The 23,947-nt window shown below is 28.9% G+C and overlaps 3 protein-coding genes and 1 pseudogene across 8 annotated transcripts; 3 read left to right on the top strand and 1 right to left on the bottom strand.

Moving 5' to 3' along the window:
- Positions 1–26: 26 nt before the first annotated feature.
- Positions 27–11,535, bottom strand: raw (NDT-like domain-containing protein raw). 4 transcript variants are annotated; one of them, XM_075820596.1, is made up of 9 exons: positions 11,274–11,535; positions 3,517–3,994; positions 2,990–3,457; positions 2,684–2,919; positions 2,537–2,628; positions 884–2,478; positions 660–810; positions 509–592; positions 27–429 (listed from the first exon to the last, which is right to left on the bottom strand). In XM_075820596.1, the coding sequence occupies exons 1-9, from the start codon at positions 11,533–11,535 to the stop codon at positions 295–297; spliced, it is 3,501 nt and encodes a 1,166-aa protein (XP_075676711.1). In that variant the 3' UTR covers positions 27–294. The 4 variants fall into 4 exon arrangements, with proteins under 4 accessions (XP_075676711.1, XP_075676712.1, XP_075676714.1 ...); XM_075820597.1 differs by having other exon boundaries at positions 3,517–3,940; XM_075820599.1 differs by lacking the exon at positions 11,274–11,535 and adding an exon at positions 8,554–8,711.
- A 71-nt stretch (positions 11,536–11,606) lies between these two features.
- Positions 11,607–12,236, top strand: Srx (sulfiredoxin). Its single transcript, XM_027339884.2, has 2 exons — positions 11,607–11,879; positions 11,948–12,236. Exons 1-2 carry the CDS (start codon positions 11,607–11,609, stop codon positions 12,149–12,151), a joined length of 477 nt encoding a protein of 158 aa, XP_027195685.2. The 3' UTR covers positions 12,152–12,236.
- A 373-nt stretch (positions 12,237–12,609) lies between these two features.
- On the top strand, positions 12,610–14,293 carry LOC113790246 (cysteine protease-like; annotated as a pseudogene).
- A 542-nt stretch (positions 14,294–14,835) lies between these two features.
- LOC113790213 (uncharacterized) lies at positions 14,836–19,259 on the top strand. Of its 3 annotated transcripts, XM_075820806.1 has the most exons (5): positions 14,836–14,931; positions 14,980–15,375; positions 17,226–17,623; positions 18,095–18,671; positions 18,749–19,259. In XM_075820806.1, exons 3-5 carry the CDS (start codon positions 17,248–17,250, stop codon positions 19,146–19,148), a joined length of 1,353 nt encoding a protein of 450 aa, XP_075676921.1. In that variant the 5' UTR covers positions 14,836–14,931; positions 14,980–15,375; positions 17,226–17,247; the 3' UTR covers positions 19,149–19,259. The 3 variants fall into 3 exon arrangements, with proteins under 3 accessions (XP_075676921.1, XP_027195649.2, XP_075676920.1); XM_075820805.1 differs by lacking the exons at positions 14,836–14,931; positions 14,980–15,375 and adding an exon at positions 16,728–16,973 and having other exon boundaries at positions 17,033–17,623; XM_027339848.2 differs by lacking the exons at positions 14,836–14,931; positions 14,980–15,375 and having other exon boundaries at positions 16,650–17,623.
- Positions 19,260–23,947: the final 4,688 nt, after the last annotated feature.

Raw genomic sequence — 23,947 nt, 5'->3', positions numbered from 1 at the left:
TTTAATGGAAATCAAAACATCATTGATAACAGAGAAAATGGACAAAAAATTTTAATCATTTGCAACAACAAAAAATAAATAACAAAATAATGAAACCATTGTCATTCAGATAAATATACCATCAATGTGAGAATGTGATGAAAAATTCGAAATAAAAATCAAAACTGAACAGCTGAAATAAAATAGATTTAGGTAGATTAATGTCGTATAATATTGTGCGTGTTTTTAAATATAAAGACTAGAATCATTTTGATCTCAAAAATGTTATATAATATTTGGCAATGAAATGATAAATCATCTTTGACAACGTTCAATACAACATTCAATCGCTTCATCAATATCATCGAAAACAGGTACATGAGATTTGGTTGCCATGTCCGAAAGATATGATCGACCACGATTATAATCCTTGATCGCCATTGGACTCAACTGTTGATTTGTTTGTTGAATAAATAGAAAAAAAGCAAAGAACAATGAATGATATGATCATTAATTAAAAAATTGTTACCTTTGAAGCCAATTTGGATTTGGCAGGATTGATATATTGAATACAGAGTACCACTTTGAAATCTAATCCAACATAATGGGCGGCCTATTTTTACAATAAAAATATTTTCGATAAGAATCATTATTTAAAAAACGCATTAGAAAAAAATTACCACAATCATCGATGAAATATCTAATGAATCTTCCGGTATGACGAATAAAAGTAAACGACATTTTTCAATGTTGATCGCTTCCAATGGTGTCATACGTTCATATTTGGCTTGTTTATCAAACTTTGGCGAACTGAACGTGATCGAATTTTTTCTGTAATCAAATAGTAGAAGGGAAAATTTTCATTTAGAATAAGCAAAATGTTAAAAGAAATTTAATGACTCACTTGAGCAACGGAATAATTTTATCCCGTAACAATGTTGGATCCAAATAACCACCGAGATAAAGATCATAGCCATTCTCGTTCATGGAATTTATTGATGTTTGTGATGATGATGAAATCATAAATGGGGTTGGCTGTCGATGCGATGATTGTAATGGAGGCAAAAATGTTGCCGATGAACGATGTTGATTGTAAGAACGCCGACGATAATTAACATGAGGATCTTCATAATTAATATTAGATTGGTCCATGTAGGCAAGACGAGGTGATGAAGATTTACGAAATGGCGATACCGAATTACGATGACGAGTGAGATGATAATGATTGTGATGATGTTGATTTTGATGATGTGGACTTAAATGATATGATAGTTGGTGATGACGATGTTGTTGGGACTGATGAGGATAATAATCTATATCCAAATTCAAATGATTCAATGATTGACTAGATCTCATCAGATATTCCTCTGGTGGTGGATAAGATGAATCTTTCACTTTTCCAATCACATCTGTTTTGTCATTATATTTTATACAATTCGATTTGTTTGTTCGTGAAGAATTTTGACGTTTTCTATTTTTTTCTTTTTTGGTGCCTCCAGAAGGGACATTTGATTCATTATTGATACCGATACCAGAATCGATCAATGATTTGATTACAGCTGAAACTTTCTCTACAAATTGATTTAGGACTGTATTGGTGGTTTCATTTGAAGATGATCGTTTTTCACTTTTGGAAGATTTTTTCTTTGGTTTGGTTTTTTTCTTTGAATTCAACGTTATACAGCTGTCGGAATCAGTTTCGATTGTAGTTGTACTTGTAAAACTATCTCTGCCAGCTGTATCGGAACTTTCGGATCCTTCCGAAATTCGTTCAACATTCTGACTGATTTCGTTTTCGTCTGAAATATTCTGCATTCGATTCCACTGTATTTCCAATTCTGATACAATGATGCAGAAATCATTAAAATCCAATGGAATCTGATCCAATGGTGGGATTATATCAACAGTTTTTCCATCTGATGATTTTTGAGCTAGATGCCATCTTGCAATTTGTCTCAATAAATCAGATGTTATCTCTCGTCGGGTCCAACTAAGGTAAGCAAAATTAAGTTCCTCCATCGTTACTTCTTCTTCCTTAGAATTTTTTGACTGATTATATACTTGATAAACTTGAATAATTTTTTCACCCAATGATATTCGTCCATTTTTCACAGGTATGACATCATCACTAAGTGCCAAATTTTGTGGCCAAACATTTTCTTCGAGGACGTGAATGGCAGATCGAAGAGCTTTAGAAATATCACAGAAAATCGGGATTTCTTGGCGTTCAACAATATCACGAAGATATTGACGACCACGACGTAAATATTCATATTCTTCTTTAGAAATATGATCATTACCGATTACCATTTGTTCAGACCAAGGTTCGAGATCAATGATGACCAGAATTAATTTTCGTGATAATGCTGCAATAAAAGCTACTTCAATCATTGATGCAATTGCGCGTGTTTGATTATCGACAACGAAAAATAATACTTCAGAATTCTGTTTAGCATAGCTTTCCATTTCGATTAGCTCCGGCCCCCAATGATCGACTTGCTTTTTTTAAAATAAAAATCACCATCAGTATTTGATGTAGGTTTTTAAATTCACTTACCGGATTATAATAGGTGAGACATTTCTTTTTCAATTCAGGCATCACCAGATCTGAACGCCAACGGGTCGGATTACAGGAGCCGCCAAGAAAAACTAATGATTTGAAATAAATTTAAATGGTTCACTTTCAAGTATAATGACAACTTACTATCAAATTTGTTCTGATTAGAATTGCCAGGATGGTCGACTAGACTAGTGCGATGATTGCTCAGATGGCCACCTCTTAAATAAGGAAAACTATAATGAATGGGTGTTTGACTGCTATTACGATTATTATAATGAGCCATTGATACCGGAAAACCATGATTGAATAGTTGTGGTTGCGAATGTTCCATGTGAAGGGAAGAGACATGATTCGACATGGATTGACGGCTATGTGATGCACTAATTTGAATGCAAAAACATAAAATCAATCAAGTAATGTTCAAATAGTGGAAATGAATTGTCATCTTACCGGGCATTAGTAGTTAAAACACTAGCAAAGAAACAAAACTCTCCAAATGTTAATCCAGTTTCACTTGGTTTATCATTGTCATTATTATTCAATTGTTTTGAATTGGTTGTTTCGGTTGTGGCAGCTGCAGAAATCGTATGCAATGTTCTTCGCCGAGAACATTTTGAAGCGAACTGTATCATCTCGTAAATTTGTGATTCGGTTGGATAAAGATCAATTTTATGATATTTTGCCTGAATATCTCTTATTAAACGTCGTTGATATGTAATAGGATTATTATAATTGACATCGTAAGAGTTGTTTGATTTGAAGTGTTTGTCAAAAGAAATCGAGTTTGACTTCGTCATAAAATGATAATTTGCAGTAACATCCTTATCATCGTGCTTGACAGTGGCCAAGTTTGTTTCCTTACTATTAATATTTCTTTCATCTTTAGAGTTATCTGATAACCAAGCATCATGCCAGCGTCTTGATTAATGTTAATTAAAATGAGGATCTTTGAAAAGATAGTTTTTTATTAAACATACCTAGTTAATTCACCGTAAACAAATGGTGTAGGCAATGATGGTGACATTTTTATAGATGATTGATGATCATCCAATGAAAGATAAATGCCTTTACTACTTGATTCAGATAATGACAAATCACTTCCAGAAAAATAACAACTATCCACGTTTGTCTCTTTTTCGCCAATAATTATTGATTCTTCTCGCTCTTGTTCTTGATTGTATTGGATGTGGCAGATTGATGGCAGTTCAACTTGATCGGATAATGAACAAGAAAGTTTGTGTTGATGTCGTCGATCATTGATTGCAATCACCGATTGCGTCTTGTTCTTTTGATGTTCAACATTTTGTTCATGATCATAATGATGTTTGACGTTTGAAACCAATGTTGTCGATATTGTATCGGATGTTTTTGATGAGGCTGATGATTGCGACAGTTGTTTTCCTTCATGTTGATCAAAATTATAATTATTAATTTTGAAATCTTCATCATTATTGTCTAATGGAAATTGATAATCATTATCATGTTGGTCATCATGCAAATTATGCGAATTAACATCCGCATCATCAACAGTATCAACTACTGAAGATGAAGATGAAGAGAATGTTTCGAACTCAATTTTCTCATCATCATCATCATTAAAATAAGGATTCTCCAGAATCGAATCGATCGTTTTGTTTTCAAAGTGACAGCGAACGTCATTAGATTTAAAACTATGAGGAGAAATCAAATTCGATGCAATTGCTAGACTCATCTTGCGACAAAGTTTCACAGGTTTCAATCAATCAAAAACAAAAATCCCAGAAAATCACAAGGAAAAAATAAGCAAAAATCAAAGTGATTTCGAAGCCATTTTTATGAAGAATATTAACAGATTAAATTTATTTTCGAATGTAATACATTAATTATTGATGAATAAATCAAACGATACTGAAAAAAACCTTTTTATATCAAGCATCCGAAATGATCGAAGATTGTTGTTCTTTAATTTTCTATTTCGATGTAGTTGTAGAAAATAATAATAATATTAACAGACAATAAAATGAGAACACATAAACACTCCTATTTGTAATTGATTATATTATTATATTATATACACGTGATAATTCCGATAATAAGCACTGATAATGATGGATGGACGTAATGATTTTAAATGGAATCATCATCATCATCATCATTATAAATTAACTGATTGATGTAGATAATAGATTATCAATGTATAGAATAGAATGAAAAAAAGGTAATATACCTGATGATTATATATTTTTTAATTGAATTGAAAACAAATGGAAAACAATTTATTTCTGGTCATGAGATTGATTAATGATGGGAGTAAATGGATTTTTTTATTAAATCGCTATGATTATTATAATGATAATTTTTTTTTAAAATTAAATCTAAATCCAAAGATTGCGGTTAATATAACGACATGTATATTTATATCCACAAAACACATATAGGAATAAAAAACAATTTTTATCTTTATTGTTAATACCATACAATGAAAGTATCCATATGGATAATAATGGTTGATTGCATCTAACAATTTTTGATTTCATTTATTAATTAACAACAATGTTATTATCGGTTTGTGTACCCCGGGAACCTTTGAAATTTGATATTTTTAAAAAAGAATTTTTAGTTAGAAATTTTTTTGAAAAAAAGTAGCAGATTTTTTCAGAATTTTTTCTAATTTAAAAGATGATAATATTGTTGACCAATTATACGAAATAAAGTTTAGCTACTAGCGTTGAAAGATTATTTCCTAAACAAAACATACGATTTTAAATAATAGTAATTATGATAATTGTCATGGTTTTCGATTTTCGTTTGCAATCATCATCATGTTACGAAATCATCAAACCGATTTGATAGATGTAATAGATGAAACAAAGAGAAAATTATTGAAAAATTCGAGATTCATTAATAGAAACAATCCTATGTCACAACTAAATAACGACGAAACTGAAAATTTATAAGCAAATGGTTTTCAAACGTTTGAAAAGAATATTTCCTGAATTATAGCAAGTCGAACTGACCTAATACAGTCGAAATAGCTGATCAAATTACGTGGAATCTCCAATCCGCTCATAAAAATTTGATTTCATCTTTCATATGATTTCATTTATGATAAATAATCTCAATTTGTTTGTTCATCTTGAACAGCAATCGTCATTGACATTGATTGTAATGTCAACATTTTTTTCCTTTATCGAAATTGCAATGAAAAAAAAATAGTTTTCAAATTATCATATGATCGATATTTAATTTTACAACTCTATGAATTTGTCATCAAAATGGACTAATTTCAAATGATCTTGAGTGTGCAAACATGTGAAACAGTTTGTTATAACCAATTAGGCCATCAGATATGAGGCGAAATGCAACAAGTGTCATTTATGCAAAAGTTGTAACAGTATGATTATAAAGTAAATAAAATTATTTGGGGATGAAACCGATTTCACCTATCTATAGACCTGTGTTTGTAAAAATTTTATCCAAATTACATGGCTACTCGATAATTTCATCATCAAAATTATCATGAAATCATGATTTTAAAAAAATTTGCTCAATAGGCAAACATTTTTAAGTAGCTTTATTCTTGTTCCAAAAACCTATATTTTTAATCATTGCGTTCATCATTACCATAATCATTGTTTTGAATTTGGTGATTGCAAAGAAAAATTTGACAAATATTGCCAATTTATCTATGGGTCAATTTTTTTTCTTTTGGAGTTGATCTAGGCAACTGTTTGATGATAAATGGTTGCAATCAATATCTAAACATAAACATGCAGCTTTCACACATACTCATAACGGTATTATGATTAGCCATTTAGATTGATTCTTATACATTTCATAAAATTATGGCCAATGTTTGCAATCATTTAAGTATGGCCAATTACATAGACAAACATTAGAAATTGGAATTCTATTCTATAGAAAAGAATTTTTCTTACAAAAGAAAAAAATTTCTCATACTGTTTATTTAGTTACACAAATGTTTCATAATCAAACAGGAAAAAAATGAAGAAAAAAAATTTTGATGAAGAAAAAATTTGGTTTTTTATTCTTTCTGAAAAATCTAAAAATATCATCATCATATGAACATTATAAGAACTGAAATATTCACTTTCGTCATCATCTAAATAAAACGAAGAAAAAAAAATTATTCTATTCATGGTATACTCCCTCAAGTTGTTGTTGTTGTTATTATTATTGTTAATGTTATGTATAAACAACATTCACAGTCAACGTCAACAACAGGCATCGAAATTCTGAACATTGGAATTGATCCAAAAAATGAAACAAAAAAAAATTGAAGAGAAAAACAAATACGATTTAAATTCTCGCATCACATCACCAAAAAGGGGAGTATTTTTGTTTTTTGATTAAAAAAAATTCATCATAAATGAATTCTATAAATCCTTTTTTTTGAGCTATGAATTATAATCCTTATTGATTTAACAATTCATTTCATAATTAAAGATTTATTATTAAATACGAGAAGCTATGTTTATCTATTCAAAACTCGAAATAACTTGGTTCATTATTTGATGTTTTGCAATGTAGTTGCCTCATAGTAGTAAAAATGTACTTCCCACATTGATATTCGATTGAAAGAGTTGAGGAACCACTTGAGCAAGCAATGTCAAGTTGTTATTATTACTATTTATTTCAAAAATAGAAAAGAATAGGATAAAAAATACGATTTTTTTTTCTCTTTTAAACAGGTCGAACATGAAAAAAAGAAACGACAAACAATTCGAGGTCAAAAATCGATGAACACATAAACAAACACAGAAAACCGGGAAAAATATGAATGACATAATGTCATTTAGCATAAATTGAATAGTATATGAATTGAAAACATTGTTCTTTTTGTTAAAAAATTGATTACAACACATAATGTACGAATTTTTTTTATTTGTTGCAAATTGTTAGCCAATTGATTGCATAGTTATTTTATCACTACAAGAAAAAAAAATCAAAATGACAGAAATGTATTATCAATTGTGGCGAACCCGGAAAATCATTACTCTTTTGTTCCGGGATTGGTAAAATTTTCCATTCACAGCAATTGATTATGAATACAACAAAAAATCATTGTTTGATTTTTTTATTTTAACCAGAATGATGAAAAGTGTCAAGCTTAATCAAATATTGAGCTAATTTTTTCAAGGATCAAAAGTGAACCGTATCTCATAAGAAAAAAAAAGATCCATTCAAAACAAAATATCGGAAAATCCGACATTTCGTATCAAGAAATTACAAATTTATTTGTTTATTATTATTATTATTTTAATCAACATATCAATACTTGCATTATATGATAAATATGAAGGATAGATTTTGTTGACATAAGAATGTATAATCAATTTGAGATAAAAATAAAAACACAACCAAAATACATACATTCATATAAAAACACAAATATAAATATATAGAGAAAAATCATTCGATCACAAATATGCAATGAAATCTAGATTGCCAAATGATGAACAAAAAACAAAAAAAAAAAAAAAAATGTTTGCAAATTTCTGTCATCAATGAAATGATAAATATTCGTTCATGATAGATAGTTTTGTCAACAATATATAAACATTGAAATAATAATAACCGAATGAAAACATACCTGTTATTTATGATAAAATCATGACGATTAATTGAATAAGAGGACAATGACTTGTGAATAATAATTAATTAGTTTTTTAAATTGTAAATTAACAAGGTAAATTTGTGTACAAAATAACATCCAAGCAATTAGGTAGGCGAATATCAATTGAATTTGGTTGTTTTTGTTGAAACAGTTATCATTATTTCATTTTAGGCATTTCTTGCCAGTCAATATGATGTTGAAAATTCAATATCATATGATTACAAATTCAAATAGACATTATGTAAATCGGAATTTTATAGCCGTGAAATAAATGCTCCTATGATATAATACAAAATACATCAAAATCAAATATACCGACAGTCTCTCGGCGGAGGAAAATGAACAAAAATAAAAAAAAATAAAAATTGAACCTAAAGAAGAATTATCGTAAACATACATTTAACAAACGAACCAAGACGACGATGGTGAAGACGAAAAAAAAGAAATGTTTTAGTATGTTTTGCCGAATCGGTGAAGATGTTGCATCGAAGAAATTGACGAAACAAACCGAACCGTACAAAAAAAAGAGTGGAAAAAGAGAGAGAAAGGAAAAATCTTGAATAATATCATGGCGACGCCATCGCCACTATCATTGCCATCATCAACACCATGATTGTATGTTTGTATGAAAATGTTGGAATAATATCCAAAATAATCATCGTCATCGTCTTTGCAACATAAAATTTAAACCAAAACTCATATATATTCAGCTGATCATCAAAATGATAATGACGGAATATCCCATAAAATCAGATAATTATGTTTATCAAATGATAGAATCTAGTTTTTTCAATATTTATCATCCAATAATTAATTCTAATAAAACAAATTAATTCAATAACAATATAATCTAATCAGAAAAACATGGATAAAAAAATTTGTGTTCGAAGCAACAAGTTCTATGCTTCTACTTTTTTTCAAAATAGATTTGGTTTAGATTTTTGTTTTTGTTTTATTGTTATTTACTTTGTTTGGAATAAAATCATTCTATATTTGTTCTACTACGTTTTTCAATATATCTATATGATTCCTAAACTGTATTTAAAAAATTTTCTATTCAGAAATAAGTTAGCTGTAAACGAATAATAAACAAATTGTAGATTTTGAGTGCAAGCAATATTGATACATTTATTCTTTTCGATTTATACAAATGAAATAGCAGCATCAACAACAATTGGAACATAAAATATATGTTTTCCAGATAGAAATCATGGTTGACATTTTTGTTTTGTTTTGATTTTTGTTTTGGATTGATGTAAAATTTAGTAAATGTACGAATCCAATTTATAGTCATGTGAATCAATTTTATTTTCCAAAAAAAATCACATTTATAATGATGACATTGACCGGATTGTTTACCATTTTTTTCATGTTGCATCAATAATAAAAATTAGACCAATAAAAACAAGTATTACGTATTTTAACATAACAATAACAAATAATTTCAATTCATCTAATGATAATCAATGGTACAAATATAATTCATTTTTTAAAACAAATAATATTTAGAGTAGACGTCAAACAGTTAAACAAATTATTCCATGTTATTAAGTGATATCAATAAAAATAGAATTAGTTATTATTGAAATTGTTGATACAACAAAATGATTGTCATCATCATCATATTATCATTATCTAAACATTATTCATCAGCAAAAAAAAAATAAAAATTACATTTATGGTCAACACACATGACAATTATTTTAAGAAAATTTTGATGATGAAATAATGATGGTAACATGATACTAAAATGATATACATAAAAAGGTTTCATATATACAAATATACCAACAATTCTAAACAAACAAACAAATATTCAAAAGTCACGAACACCGTAGACGCTAATTTTAATATCAAAATACAAGACAAAAAACTATTCGAAAACGGTGAACGGAAATTGAATTAATAAAAAAAAAAACATCATTTTCCATCCACAAAAGGGTTAATGTTTGTTTGATTGATTGATTGCATTGTTATCATAATCATTATAATTATCTTCATCTTTTCCTAATGATGTTTGTATTTCTCAGAATAAATTATTTGATTATACAAACATACTTCTGTCCGCCTATCGATCAATCAATCAATGGTCAATGCAACATCTTAATTTTTAAGCAATTTCTGATCAATCAATCAATCAATTTTTTCTCTTTTGAATGATGGATTTCTCTTTTCTTAGTTTTTTTCACACAATTATTCTACAACCAAGTTGGTTATTTATCTTATTGATTGAAATTATCATCACAAGTAGACAACAAAATATACGAAATAGACATGCATGTATATTTACACAATTTATGCATCAACAACATAATTCATGAAAAGATTGCATTCGCATATTTGATTGATATATTAGGATGATTGAAATTCCCTTATCTTTATTTATATTTCATCATAGTAATTTTTGAAAAATAAATTTTATAGTAAAAAATGAAATGAATTGAATTCATCTCTATGCTTGGCATTTTCTCAAAATTTTATGATTAAAAATTGATCGATTCAATTTCATCAAAGTGAAATTTTTTTCCCCATTCAATCATTAATGTATTACATTTTTAATTTTAAATTAAATTCAGCAAACATGTTCATGAATTTTTTTCGAAAATAAATTCCCAATCAAAATGAGCTGATCGAATTGAATATAAAAATCGAAATTCGGATCAATAAACCGAAGAAATAATGAATCCTGTTTGATAGAATGTACCTGTTTATACATCTCATTATCATCAAACAGGATTCTAATGATTTTTTTTGTTGATTTGAAAATTGAATGTCAACCAATCAAATTATCAATGACAACATCCAACAACAACAAAGAAATGTAAAAAATCAATTAAAAAATCAATACAATTAAACACGGATAAAAATAAAGCTATGCTTTTGTTGTTGCTGAGGATTAATTAATTGAATTGGTGGATGAGGGCCAAAAGTTAAAAAAAATGTGGTTCAATCATATCATCAGAGTTTTAAGATATCATCTGTAAATCCAAGATAATAATTCAGAAATTATTTTTTGACAATGATTAGTTTTGATGTTAATTTTCATTCGATCATATAATTGAAAAGCATACATAAATACAATAACAATGGAGATGAATATAAAAAAGACCTTCATACCTTTGGGTTTAATTTGAAACCTTAACATCGAATCGATTGAAAAAGTGCCGCTATAATCAATGAATCCATACATGTTCACCATGACGACAACGCTATCCCTTCTGCGTACAAAAACAGTTTCGATTGCCATGATGATGATAATAATAGCAGAATGGTAGTGGATATGATTGTTGTCAATGATGTTGATGTATGCAAAAGCCATAGTGATGATGCTGAGAAAAAACATTTTGATTGATCTAAAATTTTTATTCAATGAAGCCATTTAAAATTCAATAAATTTTTTCTGAAAATATCATTTCAGAAAAATATTTCAATATTATTCAATTTTAACTGATGATTTTGCACAACCGTAGTTATATAATCACTAAAAATATTTGGGAAAAGTCATATTTTTTAATAGATAAATTCTATAAAAACAATCATTTGTTCATTACCAGTCAAAATCAATCAATCTACAGAACAATGTCATCAAAATCAGAAGAGAATCGTAGCATTCATTCGGCATCGATAAATGAAATTCATGATGTACCAATGTCGGTCATACATCGACCAATTCCATCGATTTTAGATGAAAATAAGGTGAAAAGTTTGATGCAAACGTTCAAGGTTTGTACTTTTAATAACGGAGATATTCATGTTTAAATCAGAATGAAATGTTTTCTATTCATTCACAGGATAATCCTGAACAGGTACCACCGATCGATGTATTATGGATCAAGGGACGTAATGGTGGAAACCATTATTTTTCATTTGGTGGTTGTCATCGATTCGATGCTGCAAAACGTCTAGACCTGCAAACTATACGAGCCAAATTGATACAATCAACCGTTGATGATCTTCGTATCTATATGGGTTCATCAACACCTGATTTACAATGATTTTTTTTGTTGTAGAGAAAATTTCCTTTCATTAAGATCTTAATCAAAATATATTCTATAGAATAAATTTCCTTACTCAATTTCATTTCAAAACGCAACCGAATTCATTTTCCTGGAACAAATTATTTCATCACGATTGTACAATCTGTGTGCAATCGAATAGAAAAAAATAAACAAACATTTCATATGCGAATAGTGACATCTTTTGGAACAAAATTACACTGAATGATTGTTTGTTGATGGGCGCCAAAATCGTTCCAAATGCATTGTCAGATCAATTAATTGATTGATTCTGATAAATGTCACTCAAGTACGATGACTTTAACTGGCCATTTGAAAATGGCGGAAATTTGGTTTGAAATTTTAAAGGAAACAAAGGAAAAATTGTTTCACATTCATTGAACTCATAATCATATATCCTGATTATTTGCATGTATAAAAAGCGTTAGTTTCAATCAATCAATTCATCAATCGATCATCTTCTTTCAAAATGAAATTACTAGTTACAAATTTTATATTGTTTTATTTAGCCATCATTGACTATGGCCATTGTGATCTATTCCAATTACCTGGTGTTAAACATATAACTCCAGATATTGTTAAAAAATTACCATCATTACCATCAAAAATAGTATCAAATAATCCGTTGAGTAAATTAAAAAAACTTTCCCACCATTACGTGAGAAGATAATGAATTTTATTGAAACAAATCAAAGAGAAGTGGATTCATTACTCAAACGAGTAGGTATGCAACCAGATCAAATGTTCTCATCGTTATATCCAAATATGAGCCATTTTAAAATTGATCAATTAAAATCCTGTTATAATATGCGTATGAGTGATGATGAGACTGACGATAATGATGGCGCGCAGGAAGAACATAATATTTTTGAAAATACATTTCTAACAACTGTGAAATCATTCTATGTAAGTATTTATAGTCAAGTGGTTTAAACTGATAAAAATAATCAAAAATTTTAATTAGAAACATTTTTCCGATGATCGATTTGAAAGTAAACCGTTTCCGGAACGTATTAAAAATCTATTCGATTCAATGCATAGGATTGCCAAACATACTATGGCTTGTGTTTTAAAACCGGCTGGATTTCAACTTGGTTTTACTCATCTATCCGATTGGGTTAGCCATTTATTTGAAAATTTTTTTCCAAATTCTTAATTGATCATTTTTCATAGAGTGATGAAGATTTCAATAAAATGCAAGGTGAAAGAATTTCCGAAGAAAATGATAACGAAGATCAACATAACAAAATAACTAATCGTGATGAAACATTAGCCAGCCCTGATGAACGAAATAAAAATCTTGTTCGGCAGAAAAATGACAGAAATCGATCCAAAAGAGCAGTAGAGGTACCAAAAAAATGTTTGGTGAAAAATCGTGACAAATTGCCAACAAAATTGGATTGGCGCGAATTGAATGCAGTGACACCTGTTAAATTTCAAGGTGAATGTGGCAGTTGCTGGGCATTTACTAGTATTGCTAATATTGAAAGTGCATATCTGATTCATAATAAAACCGGCGAACGACATTTTGATCTAAGTGAACAAGAAATATTAGCATGTGCAAAACCCAATGGTTGTAAAGGTGGTACCGGTGCTGATGCTTATAAATATATGATACGACGTGAAGGCATTGCTCGCGAAACAACATTGCCATATAAAGCTAAAGATAATGAATGTCCTAAACAAGAACGATTAGGTAAGGCTGCCGCAATTGAAGATTATTGTATGCGTGGAAAATATGTCAAATTGAATGGTCGACAAGAAGTATTGAATGATGAAGAAATTATGTTTATTGTACGCGAATATGGTCCAATATATACCACTATTCATATTGACGATGCAACCATGAAGCATTATAAAACTGGTGTTTATGATAATGATAATTGTTCCGAAACAAACAAATCATGCTGTTACAATTGTCGGATGGGATGAACAATCTTGGATTATTAAAAATAGTTGGGGTAAAAATTGGGGTGATAAAGGTTTCTTTCGAGTGAAACGTGGAAAAAATCTTTGCGGAATCAACACATACGTTATGTATGCTATAGTGTAGAATTATTGAAAAAATCAAATTTGTACATTTGTTTTTTTTTGTGTGCTGAGAATGCTTAATGATGATTTCGAAACTAGAAATTCTCATTTTAATACTCATAGTAATATATTAAATATCATTACATTCGATTCTTTGCGCTAAATTTTTTTTATAATTTCATTTTTAGCCCAGTTTACATTCATTTATCATTTTTATTTAACATTTCTCTGTTTGGGTTTTTATTTCTTGTCCATATTTTGTTTCATTTTTATTGTCATTTCTCTTTTTTTTCTTTTTTCGATTAGTTTTCATTTATACTAATCATAATGTACCAGAAGAACCTCAAATTGAATAATTTGAGTTCCAGAGATCTTATTCAAATTAAAACGTTCATTTTATTGATTTGAGAAAAATTTTTTTGCGAAATTTCTAATATCACTGTTGTTTGTGCCTTTTCCCTGTCAAAAAAAAAAAAAAAAATTCCAGAATTATTGACATAAGAAATGGATTTCAAGTCTGGTGGCAATTCGGGGAACAAAAAGAATACAATTTTTTAGTTTAAACTTGACACAATAGATGGCGAACCTGGAGATGTTAATCTTTGTTTTCTTTTTCTAAAAATATAAAAAAATTGAATGGAATGATAAAATTGGCCATCATAATAGGTCAAGCAAATATCATCTTCATTTTAGCTATAATACGTAACATCTGCTCGTTTATTGATCAGGTAATATAAAATATAATGATGAAACATATTGATAAATTGAAAATCAAGATTTTTTCAGATGTTCGGCTATATACTGTATATAAATAAGTCACGATTTTTATTCACTTTTTTTCAACTACCGTTGCTTGTTAATGAAGAAGAAAAAAAAGGAATAATATTAAATTTACTTACCAGATGCTCGTCCATTCTAAATTCGATTGGTATAAACAAGGTCCAGAAAAAATTGTTTCCTTCCTTCCGATCATCAGTAGCAAAAATTATAAAATCGTGCCATTCGTTTCAATCATTTTGGAATTTCGTCAAGTAATAATGAATCAACGTGACGTAAAAATAATGTACATATTGGATCAATATATGTTTATACCTTTATCATATCATATCGATAATCATATTATAAATGAAAACCATATGGCCATCATTTTGTTTATTACCTTATCAAACCAGGTGTGTATTTAAACTTATTTTTTATTTGGTTTTTTGTTTTTGCTAAAAATTCGTGTATGTAATATGGTGATGTCACGCGTCTGGTCTGATTCATTTTTTTCGCCTTTAGGCTATAATATTTGCAATCTGGTCCATTATGATTCTAGTTGTAATTCATTAATTCATTTTCTATGATTCATGGATGCAACTTAAAAAAAGAAAAAAACAAAAAAAAAACTTTATGTTTGTGTAGGACAGTAGGGTGATCCTGCATCTGATCATCATCATCATCAATTGACCAATATCCAGTTGAATGTCAGATCTTAAAACCAGTATGCTAATCAATTAAAGTTTTGGAAACTCAAGATGTATATCGATGAACGATCGATCAATCAAAACACGCAAGGTGGCCTCGCAGAGAATATCATCGATTCAGGAACCAGTAGGGAAGAAAAAGACCTAGACTTACATCAGGAATCAAAAGAAAACATGGCACATGAAAAAATGCTAAAAGGAAATCACTATTGGTAGCATTGAATTGAATATAAAAGATTTGCATAATATGCTTCATAGAACAGTGAATGTTCTTAGCTTATCAACCTCATAACGATTCCTTAAATATTATAAAAATAGAAAAAAAACAATGTCATTTTATCTGCACAAAATGCACAGTTTGAATTCGTTTTGTTTTTGTTTTCGATCATCATGAATATGATGTTCAAATGAACAACAGGAAAAAATAAAAAACAAACACCTGCAGAGTGTGATTGAAGGCAAAAACAAAATCTGGACAAAAATATGATGGATCAATCGATTAGAATTAGAATTTTATTGACTGTCAACATGGCCAAGTAAGCAAAATAATTGGATGTATTTGAATAAAATTGACAGTTAATTGTCAATCAAATTTTTTTAATTTTTTCGGTTTCTTTTTTATTTTAGTGTTCGAACGGAAATCAAATATTGTTTTGATTTTATTTTTTGATTTTTGATTGACGGATTTGATTTCAAATTTTCATTCATATGATCATTTCGGCAAATGCCAAAGAGCAAATTAAATCGAATAATTTTTTTTTTTTGCTTTCAATATCCAATGATAATTAAGTATTGATCGTTATCTTTGAAACATTGATATCATTGGAAATTTTTTTTGTTATTATTTTGTTTACAATGTCCAAATTGAATAATTTCAGATCAATAATGATGATTATCCGATCTTAATTAAAAACAATTGATAATTGTTGAATGAATAGCCAAAGCAATATGCATTATTTTGTCTATTTTTTTTTTGAATTAATTGTGGGCGCAACAATGGGAGTTTGAATTTTGAACCACATTTTAGCCACAGCCCAAACATATATTGTGATGATGATGCGTAATAGTAGTTGGAACATAAATGTGGAAAAAAAAGGTGGAGCTTATAACTGTTGCTGTTTCGGTACACATTGATTTCTGTCCGTTTTATCATCATCATGGTCTATTCATTCATTGGTTGAATCAGTGGAAGAAGAAGAAAAATTCAATTTCAACAATAATAACGAAAAAAAAAGAAAAAACCTAATGCAGAAGCTATAGCTTTCAGCATATACAATGGTGAATGGCGTTGGTCAATGTTCACGGTAGCTATTCACGCACATTGAAGTAAAGCATAAACAGATTTCGTTTTTTTTGCGCATAGGCAAAAGTTCTCAAAATTCAACAAATAAGTAGTGCAACAAGTTGATAGCCGATCTTCAGTAGCGATCGTGACTTAGTACCATCAAGAACAACTTATCAATCTCCAATTATTCTTTCAAAAAATATTCACAAACTGTAAAATTTTATTGATTTTTTTCTAATTTCGAAAAAAAACTTGAATTTTTTTACCAAAGATTTTTTGAATTTTGAAACAAAATGATCAACGATACAAACACAATGGATCGAACAATGATCGATATAAAAAATCATCAAACCCCATTACCATCATCATCATCATCAACACAATCATCATCATCGTTGGCAAATATGATTCTATTACAACATTATCTTCTGGCACAACGACAACAACAAATGCAACAACAACCAATTGAAAAAATTATTTCAAATCCAATTCAATATCAACGACAATTTGCTGAATTTTTTAATCATCATCATCCTCAACATCAACAACAAAAACAACATCAATCAAATTTATATTCATCATTATTGATGGCTTCATTCAACAATAATAACCATCACCATCATCAACATTATCATCATCAACATCATGCTCATAATCATCAGATAAATCGTAAGTGTAAAAAATTATCATCAAATTCCAACAAGGAACCCGGACCTTATTTTATGGGGCTAGGCCAAATAGGATTAGGTGTGGACAATCATTGATAGAATATACGGTAGCTAACAATGTACAACAGTTATGATTCATTCATAAATTTACCTGATCAGGTAGATATTAAAATAGCCATCATATATACACATACACACGGATAATTCACAAAGGTGTGGCATTGGTTACAAGTTGGTATAAAAAAATTTTCTTAATAAAACAAAAACACTTGAAATAATTTTGTCGATGACCTTTGACCAAATAATTATGTGTATATCCGTGTTTATTTTTATTAAAAGAAATTAAAATTGAATTTTTTTTAACATTAAAAATAACAAATCTTATGCATCAACTAGAATCGATTAATAACAATTTGTTTTGTTTGTTTACTCATATTAATTATTTATTTATTTTTTTCCAAATTTAAAATAGAATGCCAATCCCATTCAATAAATCCATTTATGTCATCATATCCGATGATGACGTCTACTGCCATGTTTAATAATCAACAGCAACATAATAAACATTCATTGATGGAAACATCGAATTTGTTATTAACACCTCCACATACACCTGGAGCAATTTCATTGGAAAATGGCTCATCATCATCATCTTCGGTGTCTGCAATGTCACCACCACCATTGAATCTGACAAAAATTAAACGAAATCCCGAAAAACAATCACAACCGGAACCAATGAAAAAACGAAAATTTGATTTTGCCAATCTTGCCAGATCTGCTACCGAACCTGATGATGATATTGATGTTATTCATTCAACTTCAAATCAACAGATTTGCGATAAATTTATGGATGAAAATGGTGCGAAAAAGACAAACAGTAATGGTGGACGACGAAAAAAGAAAAAATTTATTTGTCGATTCTGTCAAAGACAATTCACTAAATCATATAATCTATTGATTCATGAACGAACTCATACGGATGAACGACCATTCAATTGTGACATTTGTGGTAAAGCATTTCGACGACAAGATCATTTACGTGATCATCGGTAAGTTATACATTGTTCATTTTTTTTCTTTGGAAATAAACTAATTTTTTCCAAATTATGTTTTTGTTAAATCATAGATTTATTCACTCAAAGGAAAAACCATTCAAATGTACAGAGTGTGGTAAAGGATTTTGTCAATCACGTACATTAGCTGTGCATAAAATTTTGCATAAAGAAATGTCACCACATAAATGTCATCTATGTGGTCGAGGATTCAATCAACGATCAAATCTAAAAACACATTTACTAACACATACGGATATTAAACCATTTAATTGCGATAAATGTGGTAAAGAATTTCGACGTAACTGTGATCTACGCCGACATATGTTGATACATTCAATGTCGAATACGATTCAATCGGATGAACAAAAAACATCGATCACCAAAACGATTCAATCATTCAATCAATCACAATCACAGCCAATAATTCATCAATATAATTCCATTGAATCACTTGTTGCTCGTAATTATTGATTGATTTAACCATTCACATGTATCATTTTTTCTTCCATCCTGTATATATTTGTCTTTATTTTATTTTAATTTTTTTTTTGCTGTTTTACCTTATTTTGTTTATTTTTTTCAATAATATCAAATGATTCTTATTTTGCAACAAATCTAATAAATAAAGTCAGATTTTTTTCTAATAAAAATAAATTGTCTGTTCATAAGTCAATCAATGTTTGTTTGTGTTAGTGTGACACACTTTCTATTGCAATTAATAACGATGCAGCTGCAAGCAAAACGTTCTAGTGTTTTCTTTTTTGAAGAATTTTTACGATTTGAAAAAAATTTATTAATTTTATAATCAAATGTCTGGTCAAGTCTGGACAAATTTTTTCTCCTTACCTGCTGGCCACGTGGTAGAATTTGTAGCAAAAATAAAATCTCTAATCGTTCTACATCTACTGAATGTTAGTTGTCAACTTTGATTTAAACCATTATCTTATCATCAGAAAAAATCTTTATAGAAGGCCGGAATCGAAATAAATATATAAATTATAATGTTTAAAATGTTTGTGCGTGTGTGTGTGTGTTTTTACGTTGAAAAAAGTTTCGCTATTTTTTTTTGGAGATTCGATGCTTACATTATGGAATTGTAGCAATGAATAAAAATAAAACAAATTTGTTATACGCGAAAAAAAACAATAACCATTTATCGATCAAATTCGACCATTTACAATGGTATGTTTGTGTGTGTGTCTATGTTACAATAATAACTAGCACGAGCCAGACCGGAAACGTAAATGATGTCTGATATAATAATAATAATAATGATTATGATGTTGATAGCCTAATGGTAGCATCAATACATTTACTATAAGAAAAGAATAAATAATAATAATGATCGCTTCTGTGAATTGAAATTATAAATTATTTTCTGATCGTCATAGTTTTTGTTGATGTTCGTTGTTGCAAGAGCGCAAAAAAAACAACACAATACAACTGGCTATTATCATTTACTTTCATTTTTGATGAATGAAAAAAAATGAATTTGTGAAAATAAAGATCATTGTGTGTGTGTGTGTATTGAGCCGTGAAAACAAAACAAAACAAAAAATTGATTCAAAATCTGATCTATATAAATATCATCATCGTCGTCGTCGTCGCTGATGATATTTAATTGACATTTGACCTATGAACCATCAATGGTTGAATAAGATGCCGATTCTATGATGACGATGATGATGATTGAAATATCATCACACCTAAACTATTCAATCAACGCTTGACGAAAAAGATCTTAAATGGAAAAAAAAATCTTGATTTTCATACGATAATGTGACGCCTTCGACAGTCAATAATGATGATTTGATGAAAAGAGAATATTTTTTTCTTGAATGAAATCGAAATCAACAAACAAATCATTTAGAATGATTAAACACACACACAGACATATATAGAAGCATTTTAAAATACGTTTCTGTTTCGGGTGCGGTTTGGAATTTGAATAATTTTTGAATTTTTTTTCTTGTCGACTAATTTCACACAAAAGAAAACACACAAGATATCAAATCCAAAAAAAAAAATAGAACAGCGAAAAAAATTTGTCTTTGATAAGAAAAGAATGAAAAGAAAAAAGAATTCCGCCATCACCAATGGTGCAATATTGTCAATTTGAAATATTTATAAATTAAATTCGGAAATGAAAAAAAACTAGACTAAATTAACAGCGAAAATGTGTGAAATAAAAAAAAATACAAAATAAATTTCTATCGATTCGAATTGTGAAAAAAAAACATTAGTGAGAATTTGAAAAATTTGTAATAGAATTCAATGAATGTTAAAGGTCAAAATTTCAAAATAATCAAAACATTCATTATTAATCTTTCATTTATTCAATCAATTTTAAGTTCTTTTTTTTGCAAAAACCGAATAATAAATCGGAAGGTGTTATAATTAGCCTTTTCGTGTATTCTTTTTCTGTTGTTACCATATCATGACAAGAAAGCCATATGGTAGGCTTTTTCATCATCATCGTTATCATTATCATTTGGTTATATATTTGATGATAATAACCTTATGGCCTTATGGTTTTTTTCCACATTAATAAAATATTTTTAAACCATAAATATGGGCGCGGTTCTGGTGTGTTTTTTTTGGTTTTTTTTTCGATAAACTCTTCGAACGATGATGACGATGATGATGATGGCCATGACCATACTGATTGATTTTCAATGATGATTGAAGAGCCAGATTCATATTATAAATATTTGATTCTTCAGATACCACCATTCTGTTAATTTAATTATCTTCACTTGTCTTGTGTTTTTGTTTTTGTTTTTCAAATGAAATAAACAAAAATTTCGGGTGGCCACTTGTTGTTATCTTTTAATTTTTTTAAAATATTGATTGTATGATCATTTTATTGATAAATCTTATAGCTACCGTCATTCATATATAGAATTTATCGGTATTTTTATTATTATTTTTTTCTTTCGACAATCTTCTATCACTCATATTATGATGATAACATGATCAACTTTTTTGTAGCTACTGGACTATTCTAAGTTTATTTTTAGAATTTTAAATTCTAATTTTTTCCGTCTTCGATTATTATCACAAATATATCGTAAAATGACAGTTATCTTTGAAAAATTTTTGTATATTGGTTGTGTAAATGTTGATTTTTGGTTGCAAAAAAAAAAAAAATTCATCGGAAAGCTAATCTTGTAAGATTGTTTGGAACTAGCCCACCATCAATGATTATCAAATTGACGATGAATGTCAAGGTCACGTCGGTGTTTATTTGAAAATGAGTAAATTTTCTGCAATGGATGGTATCGAATGGCATAGTCTTAAATTTTCTTATCCGAATTGAGTTCTAATTTTTTTTCTTCGTGCTATCAATTTTCGATGAAGAAGAAAAAAAAACAATCTTAAGTGAAAGGAAGAGTTGAACAATAATTCAACACTGCTGACATAATCATAGACGTCTTTTTTTGCCAATGTGTATATCGTGTGTGAACCACATTATACGTTTCATTCATTCAATAGTTGATTCCATTAAAATTTCATTAGTAAAATGTTCATGAGTGAATTGAATTCAATGAATGGATAAACAGAAAAAAAACTATAGTCAATGATTAACTTTTCTTGGTTGACCGGGTTGATGATCATTGAATGACACTAATGACGTTCATTCTATTTGTGCAAATGTATATTTTTCTGGGTAACAGAAGACCAGTGGCAAACTAAATGTCCTTAATCGGCCATTTCCGCCTCAGTATGTTCAGTTGATCATGGTCACATGATGATAGATAGATCGGTTGATTAGTACCTTGGGAACCGATGATCATTAAAGAAAAAAATATATAAACATATAATATAGAATTGAATATATGGTTTAGGTTTTGCGCACGAAAAGTGTTAATTGAATTACTACGTTTTCCTTTCCAATACTATTACATTGCTCAATTTTCAATAATAATTTTCATTATTTTTTTTCTTGAATTGAATTCCCTCCACGAATCGATTACGATTGCATTTGAAAAATCACACATAGATCTAGTAGACCTAATATTCATTTGTGTTCAATGTCTACATTCTCATGTGTGTGTGTACATATCCTATCATTATGATTGTGAGTGAATGACGAGTGAATGTCAATTTTGAAATGTTGTTTGTCCAAATTTAGACAAAAATACACAATCGATTATCAATAATAATAAAAAATTATAAAACCAAAAATTATAGACTATATTGCGTCGAAAAAAAGAAAAAAGAGTCCGAAATGGTCAATTATCCAAAAAGGGGATTGATAGATGAAAAGTATAGACATTTGATTCGTTGTGTCAATAATGAAAAATTTTTTTTTGTGAATCAAACCAGATGATCATGATTTTGATAATGATCGCTATCATCATCAACGAGGTTAATGATGCATAGGATAACGCTAACCGGCTGTTGATACTATAGTTAAAACAATGATCGATCAGTTTCGATTGCGGTAAAAGAACTTCGTTTTTTTCATTGTCCTTTTTCTTTTCCTTCTAATCTAGATTTGATTTGTTTTTTGAATTGAAAAATATCGTGCAAAAAAAGTTTAAACAGATATACAATCTCTTGCTTCGTGTGCAAAATTGGTGATGAAAAGGGAATAGAAACTAACAAAAAAAAAGAACAAGCCGACTGAATTTCGATTCTAGAATTTAACTCATCTTTGATTTTATGAACTTGATTTTCAAGTTTGACAATCCAAATTGTGACTAAATGACTCGCATTGGAAATAGTTTTATGGAAAACACAAACAAAAAAAAAAACAAAACAAATGAGTCGGTTTTTTTCTTTATCAATGAACCAACCACCCCCATTTTAGTGGGGAAAAACAACAAAAAATCACTTCAGTAAAAAGAAAAAAAAATCAAGTCCCATATTTAAAATAAGACAATATTGATTCGTGATGAATATCGTTTCATTTGAAAAACAAATTCAATCATTATCACTACCACCACCACCACCAACAGCTATGGCTAGACCAAAGAAATTTTTTTATTATTATTATTTAATGTAGTAATTTTTCGCGGTCAACAGATCAAAAACTATGGTCAATGGATAATATTTGGGCGAAGGTCAATTTTGTCTGTATTATTTTTTACGAAAAAAAATAATAATAATATTTTGAGACAACAAAAATCGGCGGCAATCGGTGTTGGTCACACACACACCGACAACATATTTGACATATACAAAAGATTTTTTGTTGTTGTTGTTTCAACCTATTTCAAAAAAAGCGAATAAAAAGTATTGTATATTTGTCGTCATTGTGTGGT

This window comes from Dermatophagoides pteronyssinus, unplaced genomic scaffold, assembly GCF_027571235.1.
Source record: "Dermatophagoides pteronyssinus isolate colony J.1.1.1.1 unplaced genomic scaffold, Derpt_VIB-CSIC_2022.12 sq0007, whole genome shotgun sequence".
Classification (NCBI taxonomy): domain Eukaryota; kingdom Metazoa; phylum Arthropoda; class Arachnida; order Sarcoptiformes; family Pyroglyphidae; genus Dermatophagoides; species Dermatophagoides pteronyssinus.
Note: the sequence above shows the minus strand (reverse complement) of the source record. Positions and strands in the feature narration are given on the sequence as shown.

Coding starts and splice junctions, on each gene's coding strand:
- raw (XM_075820596.1), bottom strand. CDS start 11,535: ATGGCTTCATTGAATAAAAATTTTAGATCAATCAAAATGTTTTTTCTC. Junction 2,920..2,989: donor GTTTTAACTACTAATGCCCG/GTAAGATGACAA, acceptor CATTCAAATTAG/TGCATCACATAGCCGTCAAT. Junction 2,479..2,536: donor GTCTCACCTATTATAATCCG/GTAAGTGAATTT, acceptor TTTTAAAAAAAG/CAAGTCGATCATTGGGGGCC.
- Srx (XM_027339884.2), top strand. CDS start 11,607: ATGATTTTGCACAACCGTAGTTATATAATCACTAAAAATATTTGGGAA. Junction 11,880..11,947: donor GTTTGATGCAAACGTTCAAG/GTTTGTACTTTT, acceptor ATTCATTCACAG/GATAATCCTGAACAGGTACC.
- LOC113790213 (XM_075820806.1), top strand. CDS start 17,248: ATGATCAACGATACAAACACAATGGATCGAACAATGATCGATATAAAA. Junction 17,624..18,094: donor TCATAATCATCAGATAAATC/GTAAGTGTAAAA, acceptor AATTTAAAATAG/AATGCCAATCCCATTCAATA. Junction 18,672..18,748: donor GATCATTTACGTGATCATCG/GTAAGTTATACA, acceptor GTTAAATCATAG/ATTTATTCACTCAAAGGAAA.